At 38.7% G+C, this 16,076-nt stretch overlaps 1 protein-coding gene and 1 long non-coding RNA gene across 28 annotated transcripts in view; one reads left to right on the top strand and one right to left on the bottom strand.

Moving 5' to 3' along the window:
• PTK2 (protein tyrosine kinase 2) overlaps nucleotides 1–16,076 on the bottom strand; it is a 404,029-nt gene that overhangs the window by 34,384 nt on the left and 353,569 nt on the right. For all 27 annotated transcript variants that reach the window (XR_013178148.1, XM_077166685.1, XM_077166687.1 and 24 more), the window contains 2 exons: nucleotides 11,263–11,487; nucleotides 10,320–10,451 (listed from right to left, as the gene is read on the bottom strand). Coding sequence is in view for 26 of the 27 variants with exons in the window: in XM_077166685.1 (XP_077022800.1) it covers nucleotides 10,320–10,451; nucleotides 11,263–11,487 (357 nt within the window). In the remaining variant the exon portion in view is untranslated. The remainder of the gene's footprint in view (nucleotides 1–10,319; nucleotides 10,452–11,262; nucleotides 11,488–16,076) is intronic.
• Nucleotides 2,880–16,076, top strand: part of LOC143688586 (uncharacterized) — a 32,735-nt gene continuing 19,538 nt past the window's right edge. Inside the window, exons 1-2 of the long non-coding RNA XR_013178153.1 lie at nucleotides 2,880–2,971; nucleotides 10,344–10,400. This is a non-coding gene — a long non-coding RNA (uncharacterized LOC143688586). The remainder of the gene's footprint in view (nucleotides 2,972–10,343; nucleotides 10,401–16,076) is intronic.

Below are 16,076 nucleotides of genomic sequence, written 5' to 3'. Positions count from 1 at the left end.
GCACACAATAACAATGTTGTGGGAAGTCTATAGCAGTCTGAAATAGCAATTCTGGTTCTGTTGGCTTGAATTTGCATGTCTTTTTAAAATTTTCTTTTTCCAGTAATTTTTATTGCATTGTATAAAAGTAGCCATCAATAATGAACTGGGAAAAAAAATAAACACTGGCCGTTCCTCACAGTCAGCCTGTACCAAGTGGTGCCTCAGTCCCAGAGGCAGCACTGCCTGTCCACCAGTTTCCATCCAGGATCCTACTGCATTTAGCCACAGCCAGGGGCCTTGTTAGTTAGTTGCTAAACAGAATCCACTTAAAGGAGCTTTAACCGTAACAAAAACTAACCATGGCTTGTTTTTAATAATGAATTCAGTCTGCAAAATTGCTCTACAGGATCCGGATAACAATGGCTAAAGCCCTCCCCAAGCTACTCTGTTAACTTTGGTTGGGAGCAGGCTGCAGGCACTCTGGGACCATCATGGAGACTTTCAGCTATCAAGGGCATGAGATGTGGGTCCTTCAAGATTCTCATGAAGGCAGCTCTCCCAGGGCTGCTATAGAGATTAAATGGAGTGAGAGAGAAAAATCAAAGCCCTTGGAAAATCACTCCCCTTATCACAAGCCTAGGAGAAAAGTGTCTCCACTCTGTAGGGAGGAGGGGCAGGGGCCAGCCCTTGGACACTTGCCAGAGGAGGGCTGTGGGTCTGCTGCCCTCATCGCCAAGAGCAGGGCTCCAGCAAACTCAGAGCATGAGCTGCATGCTGTGCCTGACATACCTAGTAGCCTGTGACTCTGAACTGGCTCCCAGACTCACGAGGGACTATATAAATCAGAAACCTGAGCCCGCTGACCACAAGCAGCTCAGGGAGCCCTTTTCTGAGGCAGTTTAACCTGAGGCATGAGAGACCAGCCATTGGCACAGAACTTTAGTTAGCAAAGTACTCTGATATGAGCTCTCACTTGGGAGGACCGTGGCTTATGAACTTGCCCATGATTCAGAGGCTGACAAAGAATGAGGAAAGACAGAAAGGAAGGCTGGGGTGTTTCTGGGGATTTCAGTGTTAGCTGAAGCAGCTTTTCTGGAAGAATCTGACCCCACCCCACCCCCCTCTTTGGAACAACATCACCCTTGTTGACTGCACTCACCTGCACCTGGGCATCACAGCCAGCTCATGAGGGGTGCTGGCACCCTACGGACCCCCAGAACCAAGTGGCAGGCAGAGTCTGTGAGACTTCTGTGGGGCTTAGGGATTAGGGAGGGGGGGAGGCTCTGGAAAGACACCCAAAGAAGCCAGTGGCTGAGGAGTGCAGGGAAGCCCCACTTAGCTCAGCAGATGGGTGGAGACCTGCCCTGAAACCACACTCCTAAGAGCTGGTTTCTGATGACTCACAGTGGAGTCTTCTCCAGACACCAGCCCCTCCAAGGAAGGGAGCTGCCTCAACCCAGGTGATGCCACTTTCCTGGGGGCACTGGAGACAAGTCAAGACAATGTGGGGAGGGCACAAAGGCCTGCAGCTGCGCCCCAGTCAAAAAGCTGTGCAGGGCGGTCCCAGCCTCACACAGCTCCAGACTCCCTTAGCCCACCCTACTTCCCCTCTCAGTATCCCAAAGCACCACCCAAAGCACTTGCCACCTGCACATCTCCACCTCAGGGTCTGTTTTGGAGGATCCAATGCAGGACAAAGGTTAACCTTGGGGATGAGGTTCAGACAGGAAAGGGGCAGGTGGAAGACTTCTGGGGTGATGAGTTATGGTTAGGATATACATAAACATAAAACCCCACTGAGCTACAGATTTTAGATTTGTGTCCTTTATTGCACCTTCTAAATATCAATTTAAAGAAAGCAGACAGGTAGTCTAGCACTGCAGCCGCAAGGCAGAAGAACAAGTCTGTGCCCAGTGCATGTCAGAGGCAAAGCCACATGGAGCAAGCTGCTTCGCTGTGAGCAGAACCACTGTAAACCAAAAAGTCATCACACAGCAGTTGCATATATTTGCCATTATTAGTGTCCCTTATTAAGTGAAGGACAATGAAATATTTATGTAAACCACCCCCAATCACTGCCAAATGGAAGTGCTGAGCACCTCCAAACCCCATGTACACCAGTGTCCATGGGACACTTAAGTAGGCCATTGGCAGGTTTTAGGTCAAGGAATGGCATGATCAGACATCTCAGTAATGAGATGTGGCTATGGAATGGCAAATAGTTTGGAGTAGACAACATTTCAGACAGATCTCAATTTAAAATGCCCCACACAGACCATTAGATTCACTTGCTCCCATCTCCAAACCTCTCCTCTCTCCTGGTTTTGTTCATCTCCGAGGTGCTTGAACTAGGAATACAGGTCTAGTTTTTAATGCCCTGACCCCTCCCCTCCCCTCCTGTCATGGCCACTATCAAAATGTGAAGCGCAGATTTGTGGTCTTCATTCCCTTTCCAGAGCTGTCACCACTGGCAATGCCTACTGCCAGGTTGACGCCACCTCTACTCCTCCCACCCCTTTCAAAATATCCTCTGTACTGAATCAGAGGTAATGCTCTCACATCTCTCCAAAGGCTTCCTGACCCCCCCACCCCCGTGTGCCCCCTTGTCTCCCAGCAAGTTCTGGACACAAAGGTCTCCTTGCTCTTCCTAAACATGAAGAGTTCTCAGAGCAGGAGGGTCTCTGTACCTGCTGATTCCTCGGGCTAGAACGTGCCTCTCTTCTCTTCCCTCATTCTTTCTGACTTGGTTAAAGCTTCAGAGAGATCCTTTTTTAGACTCTTTATTCTCCCTCTCTGCCCACCGTTTGTTTCCTTCTGAGTAATGTTGACCGATGATGTGATTTTAGTTTCAGTTTTTTCTTCTCTCCCCACCAGAACGTGAGCCTCACAAAGATGGTAACCATGGAGACCCAAGCACTGTTGTTCCCTCAGAGGTGCTGAGTTACTATTTGTTGCAGGCCTGGATGAGAAGACTGAGCACGGGAGATTGGTGAGAGGCTGATGGGGCATTCACGTGAGATGTGACAGTGCAGAGTCACACAGTGAGAAAAAGGGTGGACAGGAGAGGACAAATTCAAAAGAAGTAGGACTAGAATGACTAGAATTTGGTGATTTACCAGACATGAGAGAAGGTAGAGATAGGATAATACTTTAGCTTCTCTCTTGGTGGTCAGGGAAATGACAGAGAACACAAAAAGAGAGTCAAATTTGGTTGGTATCAAGTATTACTAAGTCAGTTTTGGACACGCTGACTTTGAAGGGATAATAAAACATTCAAATGAGAGGAAGACTAGAAGCCAAATACCCAAATCAAAGGCAGTGGTGGGGGATTACTCCACTCATCTTATGAAACCAGTATTGTTCTGATCTTGAGACCAATGACAATAAAGAAATCCTCATATATGAACATTACTAAATCACAAATGAAATAAATCACAAATGAAACATACTATGTAACCTTAAAAGAATTATCAATTATATCCAAGCAAGGGTTTATCTCTAGAATGTAGGACAAGCACAAAGCCAAGCAAAATGCTTCACAAATTCATCATGTTAACAGGAAAGCCATTAAGAAAGAACTAATTATTTTGATTGTTACTAAGAAGATATTCAGTAGCTATGATTAAGCCATTCAGAGTGTTTCTTTCTTAAGAATATATTTTAAATACATAGTCAACATTACACTTAATGAAGAAACTAAAACCAAAGCAAGAAAAGTAGGCAAGGACCCATTTAAAAGTGGTCAACAGATACTTGTGAAAAGTAAGGTATATAACAAATACTGGAAATGAAGAAAGAAAAATTTATTTTTTAAGTAACTCAACTGTGCATATTAAGAAAATCCAAGGCAATCAGTCAAAAAGGCTTAATGTGAAAATACTGGAAAATACAAGATAAATTCCTAAAAAGCGACCACATTCATTCTCATTTACAGGAATAGACAACTAAATAATTTGTGAACCATTACAGCTATGATAGACAGTTTTAAATAAATGAGTAACAACTTAATAAGGGAGACAAGACATATATACAATGAAAATTATAGACTCTATTAGGGAGAACTAAAGAAAGTCATGAACAAATTATGGGAAATGTCCTTTTGAGCTAGGAAGATAAATATACCAAGGATGACATACCCACTTAGGTTATCACAGATTTAGTGCAACACTAAGTAGAATCTCTGTGGGATATTTGTATATACCTTTGTAAATGGATTATGAATACAATTTGGAAGAACAAACAGTTTTATAAAACTATAAAATAAAATAGGGAGAATATAATAGTGTTAGCAGAGTAACCGAAGCAGAATTTAGAAATTATTTCAAAGAGACAATTATCAAATTTATATTCTATTGGATTTTAAAGAAAAATGTAAGGTCATATGTTTTAAAATAGATTCAAACTAACACATATCAAATATGATATCAATTAAGAAAATTAAATTGAATCATACTTAACAATGTACATAACAGTACACATAAGATAAACAACAAAATGACATAAACTAATAAAAAAAGGAAAAATATTTTGATCCTTTATAAAGAAAGGAGAATTACAACATATGTCTATAGATATGCTTCAACTTGTACAAGTATCCAAAACTTAAGAGTATTACAATATTGTAACTGGAGAAGGCCTAAATGTCCACTAATAAGGAATAAGTTAAATAAATTAGGCTACATACAGACATACTGTCACTCTAAAGAATGATATAGATCTATAAGTGGTAATCTGGAAAGACACTATGATTATTTAATGAAATAAGCCTGGTCTTGGTAGCATTTATTTATAACCCATTGGAGTGAGGAAAAAAATGGACACACCCATGCTAACACAATATAAACTCTCAGCAAATTAGGAACAGAAGGACGGTGCTTCAACCAGTTAATATCATACTTAATGCTAAAAGATAAAGGCAAAGATGTATATTTTTACCATGTGTATTCAGTGTTTCCTGGAGGCCACAGTCAGTGCAGTAAGCAAGAAAAAAAAATAAAAGGTATAAAGATCGGAAAGGAAGAAGTAAACCATTTTTATTTGCAGATGATATAACTGTGATTGTAGAAAATCTTAACGAATCCATACAACAAACTACTAGAATAACTGCATCTAACAAGGTCACAGGATACAAAGTCAATAAAGAAAAACAAATTGTATTTCTATATCCTAGCAAAAAAAATATTGGAAAACCAAAGTCAAGGCAACTCTATTTACAACTGTATGTAAGAGCACAAAAATTTAGGAATAAATTTAATAAAAAATGTTCAGAATCTTATGCTAAAAACAATAAAAACACTGCTGAGAGAAATTTAACTCCCAAGCAGACAGACCATATTCATGGAGCCAAAGACTTCATACTGATGTCAATTATTCCAAAACTGCTCTATAGATTCAACGCCATTCCAAAAAAACCAAAGCAGGCTTTCTGGGTAGAAACTGATAATATGATTCTGAAATTAGGAGTCAAAATGATCTTGAAAAAGAACAAAGGTGGAAGGCTTAAAATGATTCACTTTCAGGTCAGAAATCAAGATAATGTAATAATGGCAAAAAGATAGACACAGAGATCAGAGAGATCAAAAACCGACTCAAGGCACTCAAGCGGTTCAAAGGGGGAAAGGAAGTCTTTAACAAATGATGCCAGAACTGGATGTCCATATGGGAAAAACAATAAACTACGACCTTACATATTATATGAAAAATTAATTTGAATGCATCAGACTTAAACGTAAAAGCTAACCACTAAAGCTTCTAGAAGAAAACATTGATAAAATCTCTTTACAACCTTGGAAGAGGCAGTTTTCTTAGGATACAGAAAGCACTCATTAAATTTAAAAACTTCTGCTCATAAGACGATACCATTAAAAAAATGAATAAGCGAGCCACAGACTCGAAGATTAGTAACACTATATGACAAAGGATTTATATAAAGAGTTTCTACATCTCAGTAGTTAAAGAGATAAACTGCCCAATGAAGACGTGGGTAAACATGAATAGACACTTCACAAAGGATGACTTACAAAAGAAAAAAGTTCAATATCATTAGTCACTGGGAAATGCAAACTACAATTGTGAGATACCGACACACCTGTTAATACAGCTAAAATTAAAGAGTGACAATGTCAAATGTTGACAAAGACGTGAAGCAACTGAAATACTCAATGACTGCTCGTTGAGAGTGTAAAAAGAGGGAAAACAATTTTGGAGGAACATTTGACAGTTTTTGATAAAGGTAAACACACACCTATCCGACTCAGCTAGGTATTGTCCGAAGAAAAATGAAACACACGTCTACACAAATGTGCTACAAGAATATTCATAGCACCTTTATTCATTAAAGCCAAAACCTAGAAACAACTCAGATGTTGGAGAATGGATAACTATACTGCGGCATATTTATAAAATAAGAAGGAATGAACTATTGACACATAGAATGGAATAAATCTCAAAAACATTAGGCTGAATGCATAAAGCCAGGCACAAAAGAGAATATACTGTATTATTACATTTGTACGAAGTTCAGGAAAAAGCAAAACTAATCTAAGGTGACAGAAACTAGAGCAGTGATAGTCTTGAGGGTGAGGATAAAGAATTTGACTAGACAAGGAAGCTTTTTGGAATGATGGAAATGTCCCATACATATTAGATGGGGCATGGATTACACGAGCTTAGATGCATGCCAAAATGTGTGAAAGTGTACATTTATGATCTGTGCCTTTTACTGTTTGTAAATTATATTAATTAAAAGAAACCAATCAACTTCTGACCACCCAGCAGAGTAAACACACATTTTGAACCTTCCATTTAGAATCCTTGTAACCACTCAGAAAACTGAAGCATGCTTGTACTCATCATCCCCAATGAAGATGCTATGCTCTAATCATATCTAGTTATATGGAGTTCTTAGAATAAAGTTTTGTGACCACATGTGATTATACACTCTGTTCTCTGCCTGGAATGTTATTTCCTGAGCCTGTTTGCTTAGCAAATTCCAATTTACCCTGTAAGCCTTGGCACACATGTTATCTCAGCTATATTGCCTTCTCTGACTTCCCAAGCACATGAGGTCCCTCTTCTGCCCTTGCTGCCCTTTGTACTTCCGCATGGCAATGCTACAGCAGCAGTATCCACAGCTGTTAGTTGTGAACCCTTTGTTTAACACAACTGTACACAGACCTCCAAATTTAAATATATTAACTCTAATTTGGAGAATTTATAACATTTGCGCACGCGTGTGTGTGTGCGCGCGCTTTGGGTGCATGGTCTGGGAAACGAACATAACATTCACTTTTTTCTCTTTTTCTCCTTCTTCTTCTTCTTCTTTTTTTAATCCATCGGCAGGCACTAGGAATCGAACCCGGGTCTCTGCCATGGCAGGCGAGAACTCTGTCTGCTTTTTTAAAACACTAATTGAGAGGGTAAATCAAGAGACTATCAGGACAAGAAAATTTTAGCTAAGATTAGAGAATGGAGGCTGTATTCTTAGAATAGATTCAATAACCAAATTGATTCACCCAGCTTAACACTAGCAAATAATTTCTTATAATTTGCCTTGAAATCTCCAAATTTGCTTTAATTTAACTAAATTTCAACAGTATAGTATGAAACTTTTGTTCCAAAGGCAAATCACTGACAATGTCCATCAACTTTTCACATTTCTTATTGTAAGAAGAAACTTTTCGTATTTCTTACTGTACAGATATGAAGTGACACACAACAGGTTTGGTATCTGGCCTGTGCTAGCTAGGCAGTGTGTGTGGAAGTGAGGGGACCAGACCTGGCTCTTCCACTTAACTAGCTGGTGATTTTAAACAATTTACTTCATCTCTCCCTGTCTCTATTTCCTCATTTATAAAATGGGGATAACAATGGTACAAGTCCACATTCCTTCATCCATGTTTCCAAAATCTAAAATGTGCTGAAAATGGAGATTTTTTTTTTTTTAAAGTTTGATGCAAACTCATTTGGTGGCAAACTCTGACCTGAACTTATGTGAGCCATTTTACCACCTTTGTTCATACTAGCTGATCATGTTTTCCTGCAGAAGTAACAGTGCATTTGACTACAGGCTACCTTGGAGATTATATAAATTACTCGCATCATATCACATTAACTTTCTAAAGTAAATATTACTACTATTGTTGCTTACTGCAACATTAACTGATGAATTGTGATGGGGAGGGGTGTTCCCTCAATGTGCATTCACTTTGTATGCATTTAACTGAGCATGGTGCATGTGTGATAGATTTCCGAGATCATATATGTGCACTGAGACGGCAGGTTTGCTGAGATCATTCCCAAACACATCCTGCAGTGAGTGCAAGTTCACGTACTGCCCATCTCCAACAGGTTAAAGGCATTTCAGCAAACTAGAGTGTATGGGTTGCTTTAATTGCAAACTACAGTTTAAAAAATGAAAGTTAATATACAGACTGAAATCAGAATCACATGTTGATGAGTCTATATAATACAATTTTAATCCCACTATTTCATAATACCATTAATTGCTGATTGAAATTTAATTGCTGACTTGAAGCAATTTAAGAATAGGGGTTGTATGTTCTACTCATTGGTATCTGGTCACTCAACATAGAGCATAACACAAAGCTGGCAGTAGTGAATGCTCACTGAATTAAAGCTCAAGGGACCAGATTTGGACCCATGTAATATTACTGACTTAAGGTTTTGGAGAAACAGTGTGAACCTTGGTTCCTCTAGGCCATATTTTCAGACTACTTTAGGCAGACTGTAATGGCCGTGCAGGTGGTTGGAAGTGGGCAGTGGGCTGTCACTGGCCACAGCCCCAAGGCTGAGAGGGGAACTAGAAATGCTTGGTGCTAAGGTCACAAATCCCAAAGGGCCTTTGTCTCCAGGGACACATACAGACTGCCTTGTCTCACCACTTCCTCTCTGTCCCAAAGGGACTGCTGAGGGAAGCTCTTTCCCACCCACAACTACAGATACATCTGTGAAGAGGTTTACATCCATCTGACCAAGTGAAAGAAGAATGCAGGAAGGCAGACCCTGGGTTTCCTAACTGTCGTCCTGCATCCTGCAGAAGAATGGTGCAGTGCTTTAGGCGCCAGCTGAGACACAGGTGTGGTTTCACATGGAAACACAGCCATAATGCAAAATCCACAGAAATGCTGACACCACTCAGCCAATCATGCCACTCCTAAAATCTCAGAAATTTACCCCAAAGAAATAGTTCAAGAAAAACAGACAGCCCTATTGATGGAGGTATTATTTAATTTAGCATTATTTATATATACTAAGCCTGGAAGTAACCTAAATTGCCCAAAATGCAGGAAATATTCTAATCAATGGTGATATAGCACTATGATGAAACATTTTTAAAAAGTAAGTGTGAAGACTGGGGGAATTTGGAAAATGTGGTATAAATGGAAAAATGGAAAACAAAACATTACATACACCAGGTAGAAATTAAGTCTCCATGGGATAAGGATTAGAAAGCAGCATACAAAAATGGAAATAATTTTGTGTTCAAGCAGTGGAATTATAAATTACATTAAAATTATTAAGAAATATCCTTAATGCAGTAGTATTATATTTATAAAGGGGAAGTTTATTTTTAGAAGTATAATGAACTACTAAGGAACCAAGGGCAACTGACTTGCAAATGGTTCTGCAAACTAACCAACCAACAGATACAGATGAAGCTAAGAGGGCAAACTGTTAAAAACTACTAAATCTAGGAGATAGGTAGATGGGTGCCAATTAGATTCTTTATTTCGACTTTTTTACATGTTTGAAAATATTGATAATGAAAGGTTGAAGTCATCCTTAAGGTAGCTATTATACTGGCTTTCAATTAATTAAAAAAAATTTTTTTTAAAAGCTGCCATAAATTGAATACTTACCTTGCTTAGGGTTTTGTTCTAAACCCTGATATGGATTACCTAATTCAATCCTTGCGGTAACTTTGTACAACAGAAGCTCTACTAGTCTTACTAGTCTCTACTAGTCTACTAGTTTCATTGATGAGGGTGGGTAGCATGGCAGGGAGACCTAGAACTCGTCCAAGGCCCTGTGTTGGGTAAGCGGCAGAGCCAGGATTCAGGGTCTCAACTATCACTCTAGCTTCTTTACTGCTCAAGTAAAATGGGATGAAATAACAGAGAGAGGCTTTTATGTGACTTATACTATTCAGTACATAGTTGATTTAATAACAAGGATTTGTGAACCTGCTATTGTAAGATTTAGGGACCAGATGGAAGACTCTGTTTCTTTGGAAAAGATCTTTTGCAATCATTGGTAATATAACAGTCTATAGCAGCATTTAGAAGGTAGGGAAAACATTTCTGAAACATAATTACCAGGAATCTCTCCTCTTTTTCCAGCCAGCGCTGATCTTCTTCCATTTCCTGCTGCTGTCTTATCAGCCGCTCTTCCATCAGGTGGGTTGGCAATACTTGCCCAATTCCTCGCATATCCAATGCTGCAGAGTCCTAGGAACAGCACATCCAATCTCAGAAGTCTATTTATGGTGCTTTTATATTTATCTGTGCACTTTAAAAAAAATTAAGAACAATAGCAAGGGTTGGGATAGATTCTCAGACTCTGCTCATGGAAACAACTGTTCTGAAGTTGTTCTGGAATTTAAATACTACATACTGAGCATCTTTAAAGAGTATATAACTGTTCAGTTCAAAGATCTACTTTAGGGATTTATTCTAAAGAAAACAATCAAAGATATGTAAAAAGAATGCACTATAACAGTAAAAAATCAGAAAAAAATCTGTAAGTAAAAATAATAGAAGGGTTAATATGATCCAAGCATATTCTGGAGTATTAAACAGTTATTAGACATGTTTTCTCTGAGTAAAAGAACACGGATAGAAGACAACTATAGAGGTTCATTGATTCAAAGAAATACTTTTATAGTAGTGGTTGAGACTTCAAATATTACAGGAATGGGTGATGATTCATGGCTTTACCAGGAAAATTTAAAAATTAACATGGTCCACAGAGCTGGAGGCTCAGTTTCACTCTTTCTTCTTTGGCCTCATGGATATGCTAATTACATTCAATTTAGGATTCGGCATTTCAAATAAATAGGCTAATGATTGTAGAATATCTCCTTTGATATTTACTTTAATAAAAAATGTTCACAAAACTAGAAACATCTGCTTGGCTGGGGTTACCTGATCTTATTAAAATCTCATCAGAATTAAGACACCTTAGGATTTTAGAAATACAAGGGCCCTTGTGCCAAGCTTCCTCAGTCAACAAACTGAAACCCAAGAACATCGGACTTACCTCCATGCTGGACTGCCACATTGATATCTCCGGAGGCCTCTGATTCCATGAATCTGTTTGGTCCAAAAGAGCTGCCTGACCCGTGTAGATGCTGCCGGCCATAGGGGTGATTCCATGTGAGCCAGAGTAGCCAGACACCTGGTAATGATTGGTCTGTACCAGGTGTTGGGGGCTGGGGTAAAATCCTTCACTAGACCTTGGGCTAGGATAACCAGGCCTGCTGGGCTGTAAAAATCAACAGAGCATCACAGGATTGAGAATTCTGACTGCTTTGGTAAATCTATGTTTAATTGAAAAGAATGGAAAAAGAAATTTCTCTAATAGAGCTTAGATGAAAATAACGACAAAAGACCGTTAATTCTGGTAAGGATGCCAAGACAATTCAATAGGGGAAAAATAGCATTTTTGACAAACAGCTTAGATCACAAAGCAAAAGAATGAAGTTGGATCCCCACCTCACATCATACACAAAAATGAACTCAAAATGGATCATGGACATAAATAGAAAAACTAAAACTATAAAACTATTAGAAGAAAACACAGGAGTAAATCTTTGTGAATTTGGGTTAAGCAATGATTTCTTAAATATGACCTCAAAAGCACCAGTAACCAAAGAAAAAAAGAGAAAAATTACACCTAACCAAAGTTGAAAACTTTTGTGCAAAAGACACTACAAAAAAAATGAATAGAAAACCCACAGAACGGATCCATCAATAGGAAACTTGCACTGGACCCATATAAGGCACTCTTATAAATCAACAATAAAAAGACAAATAACCCAATTAAAAAATGGGCAAAAAAAAAAAAAGACAAAATAATCTTTTGGTGGCTGAGAAATTCCAAATAGAGTTGAGAGGTTATACTGGAAGCTAACCTTATGTGTTATACAGATATCCTTTTTTAGTTTACAGTGTATTGGGGTGGCTGGAGGGAAGTACCTCAAACTGTTGAGCTGTGTTGTGTTCCAGTACCTCAGATTCCTGAAGACGATTATATAAAGATTTAACTTTATGATGTGACTGTGTGATTTGAAAATCTTGTGTCTGATGCTCCTTTTATCCAGGGTATGGACAGATGAGTAAAATAAATAATGGGGGGGGGGGAATAAGGGGTAAAATAAATTTGGTAGATGGAAATACTAATGGTCAATGAGAGTGAAGAGTAAGGAGTATGAGATGTATGAGTTTTTTCTTTTTATTTCTTTTTCTGGAGTGATGCAAATGTTCTAAAAAATGATCATGGTGATGAATATACAACTATGCGATGCTACTGTGAGCCGCTGATTATACACCACGTATGGACTGTATGTGTGTGAAGATGTGTCAATAAAAATATTAATAAACAAATAAACAAAAATGGGCAAAGGATATGAATTTGAATTTATCCAAAGAAGATCTACAAATGGCCAATAAGGACATGAAAAGATGGTGAATATCATTACTTAGGGAAATGCAAATTAAACCCACGAGATACCACTTCATACTCACTAGGATGACTAAAATCATAAAGACAGGCAGTAATAATGTTGGTGAGGAGGGGGAGAAATTGGAGCACTTGGACACAGCTGGAGGGAATGTAGAACGGAACAATTGCTGCAGATAAGTCTCGCAGTTCCAGAAACAGTTAAAACAGAGTTACCATGTGACTTAACAACTGTACTTGTAGACATATCTACCAGAGAAATAAAATAGGTATACATAAAAACTTGTATATGGGCCATGGTGGCTCAGTGGCAGAGTTCTCGCCTGCTGTGCCAGAGACCCGGGTTTGCTTCCCCGTAACTGCCCATGTAGGGGGTAAAAAAAAAAGGGACATGATTAAAAAGCAACAACAACAACTTGTACATGAACGTTCACAGCAGCATTATTTATTAACAGCCTGGAGTTGAAGCAATTCAAATGCCCACCATTGGATAAATGGGTAAACAAAAGGGAGCATATTCACACTGTAGAATATTATTCAGTCATTGAAAGGAATGAAGCAATGATATGCGCTACAACATGGGTGAATCTTGGAAACCTATGCTAAGTAAAAGAAACGAGCCACAAAATGGCCATATATTCTATGATTCCATTGTTACATAATGTCCAGAATAGGCAAATGTATAGGAACAGAAAGTATATTAGAGGTTGCTGGGGGTTGGGGGAGGGAGTATAGGGAATGACTGCTAATAAGTATGGAGTTCCTTTGCAGTGATGAAAATGTTCTTAAAAGGATTGTGGTTAATGCTTCACAACTTTGAATATACTAAAACTCAGTGAATTTTGTACTTCAAATGAGTAATTGTATGGTATGGGATTATATCTCAACAAAGCTATTAAAATATCAACAACGGCAACAAAAGATGGCCAGCGATTTTGTATGAGTGGTCCTAATGCTTTCTGTCTAGTGGGCTGGGACCCCGAGAGCCAGGCGATTATTCTGCTACTTTCGGGCTGTGCGACCTTCAGGCTTCTATTACTTCAGCTATAAAACGGGAATGAAGTTACAAGATCTCTAAAGTCACTAATATTCTCATTCTGTCTAAGAGCAAAAGAAAGTCAAAGTTTATAGAAAAAGACTCTTTTAGTCTTTAGTCATTTAAGACTAATCGTCTAAAGTTGGAGGGATTTAACAAACTGGAAACCTATGAATTCCCAGCCAAATTAAGACCAGAATAAAATTAGACCAGAATAAAAGGAAGTGAATTTAAGTCCCGGCAAGTCTAGACAAGTCAATTCCTCAGCGCCTGCTGCTTTCCAGCCAGCGTTCATTTCCTGCTGCAGGCAGCAGGTCTGGGAGAACAGATATACAGCACTAGTTACGTTCAGAGCATGTTTACGTTCAGTCCCATTTCTGCCTCTCTCTTTCCTGTGTATACTATTACCTCTGCCTAGAATGTCTTTCTACTTCTATCTGCAGAATACTTCTTACCCTTTAAATTTTTCAGATTTTACATCTTTCATGGATCTTTGTCCAACCTAATATAAACAAACAGTCCTCATCTCTTTTCTTTAGCATTTTTTTAAAATGCTGGCTTGGACCATTCAGGGGTGAAAATCTCCCTGACACTGTGGGATCAACAATACTTTCCTAACCAAAAGTGGGAAAGATGTGTAATAAAATAAGGTATCAATGGCCAGCAGAGATCAAATGGAGTCAAGAGGCTATTTTGGACTCTTATGCAAGCTCCAGTTAGATAGCGCTAATTGCTATTTGTTTGCTAAACCCCAACTCTTCTTTATTCTTAAGAACACCTAGGGTTCGAACTGAGACTCTATGAAGGTTTCACGCACTAGTTTGCCTTCCTGGAACCTATAATTCTCGGAGGGTTCCTAGGTCAGATAAATCCTTAAACTCAGAGGGACCAGTCTCTCCAAGATTATCAATTAATTTCATCCCCTATCCTTTAATGTGGACACCATTCTCAGCATGAAATAGTCAGAATGGGCATTCCCCAAAGATCCCTGTAGACTTGGGGGAAGCATTCAAGAAGGAGGAGGTATAACAGAGAAAATGGGATTTAACAAATAAATGAGTGTGGCTGCTGAATCACTGTACTAATAATATTCCTTCTAGCCTCCAGTGCTTTGAGCAGCTAGAAGGAAAAATCTGAGATGGTGGAATGGTAGCCCATGACAAACTTTGGGATCTGTTCTGTAACTACTTGTTGAAGTGTGCTCTGGAAATTTCTACTTTTTTCTTTTTTGCTTTGCATATATGCTATATTTTACAATAAAAAAAAGGATAAAAACAAACAATTTTTGTTTTCGGATTGGCAGTCTGTGTTTGCTCTAGCCCTGCTATAACTGGCCTGTTAGATTCCTGAGGGCAGAAAACGCTTCCTCATCTCTTTGGCAATGGCACATTTTCAGTGTCCCAGATGCTGTCTACTCCAAACCTAACTAACCATATGGATGAATTTGCTCCAAAGGCCTCGTTTAACAGTAAAGGGGCATGAATGTGGGTGTTCCAGGCTTTTCTGTACTCCGTGGGCTAGGGCTGCAGTTTCCAAAGTTTGTTACATGAAACCCAAAGTGCTACACTTTTGATTTATATTTTTTAATGTTTAAGTGGTTGTGCTGGTGAAGAAAGGACAGAAAAATCTTGACTATCTCTATGCTCTGACATTTGAGTGACAATAAGATGTATGTAGTACTATGTATGCATTATAACGGTTGCATGGAAAAAGGTTCTTGGATTTCCCAAATGCGCTTGGATGCAAAGCCAGGGATTAGGACAACAAACAGAGCTAGCTAATGAATAGTCATAAAGTTATACCCTCTGGCTTAAATTCTGGAAGTGGACTCAGTCCTTTGTGACATGTAAGAAACACAGACAAAAATAACAATAGTTGCCATTTTCTAAATGTATCCTATGGGCTAGGCATGGAGTTAGGTGCCTTACATGTAATTTGATAATTCTCAAAATACCACTAGGAGGCAACATTATCACTCCCATTTTACAGAGAATAAAATTGAGCCTAAGAGAAATCAGGAAATTTGAACAGGTAACAGAGCTAGTAAAGGAAGGTTCGCCTGACTCCAAAATCTATCTTCACTAAGCCATGATGCTACTCTATGACAAGTGCAGTTTTGTCCCAGTAAATAAAAAGGGAAATATAAGAGCAATCAATTGGAGAATGGCAGAAGCTCTAAAAAACGTACCACAGTGATTCAAATAGATAAACAGAAAGCACTTGCAAGGCTTCTATTTCAAAATAAAAATAATATAAAAAGATGAAAATACATGTTAACTATAGACAATACACAAAAGATCATTGCAAAATCAAATTTTGCTAACCAACAGCTGTGGAGAGTCCAAATGTATTGAAC

This window comes from Tamandua tetradactyla, chromosome 6 (assembly GCF_023851605.1).
Source record: "Tamandua tetradactyla isolate mTamTet1 chromosome 6, mTamTet1.pri, whole genome shotgun sequence".
NCBI lineage: Eukaryota > Metazoa > Chordata > Mammalia > Pilosa > Myrmecophagidae > Tamandua > Tamandua tetradactyla.
Note: the sequence above shows the minus strand (reverse complement) of the source record. Positions and strands in the feature narration are given on the sequence as shown.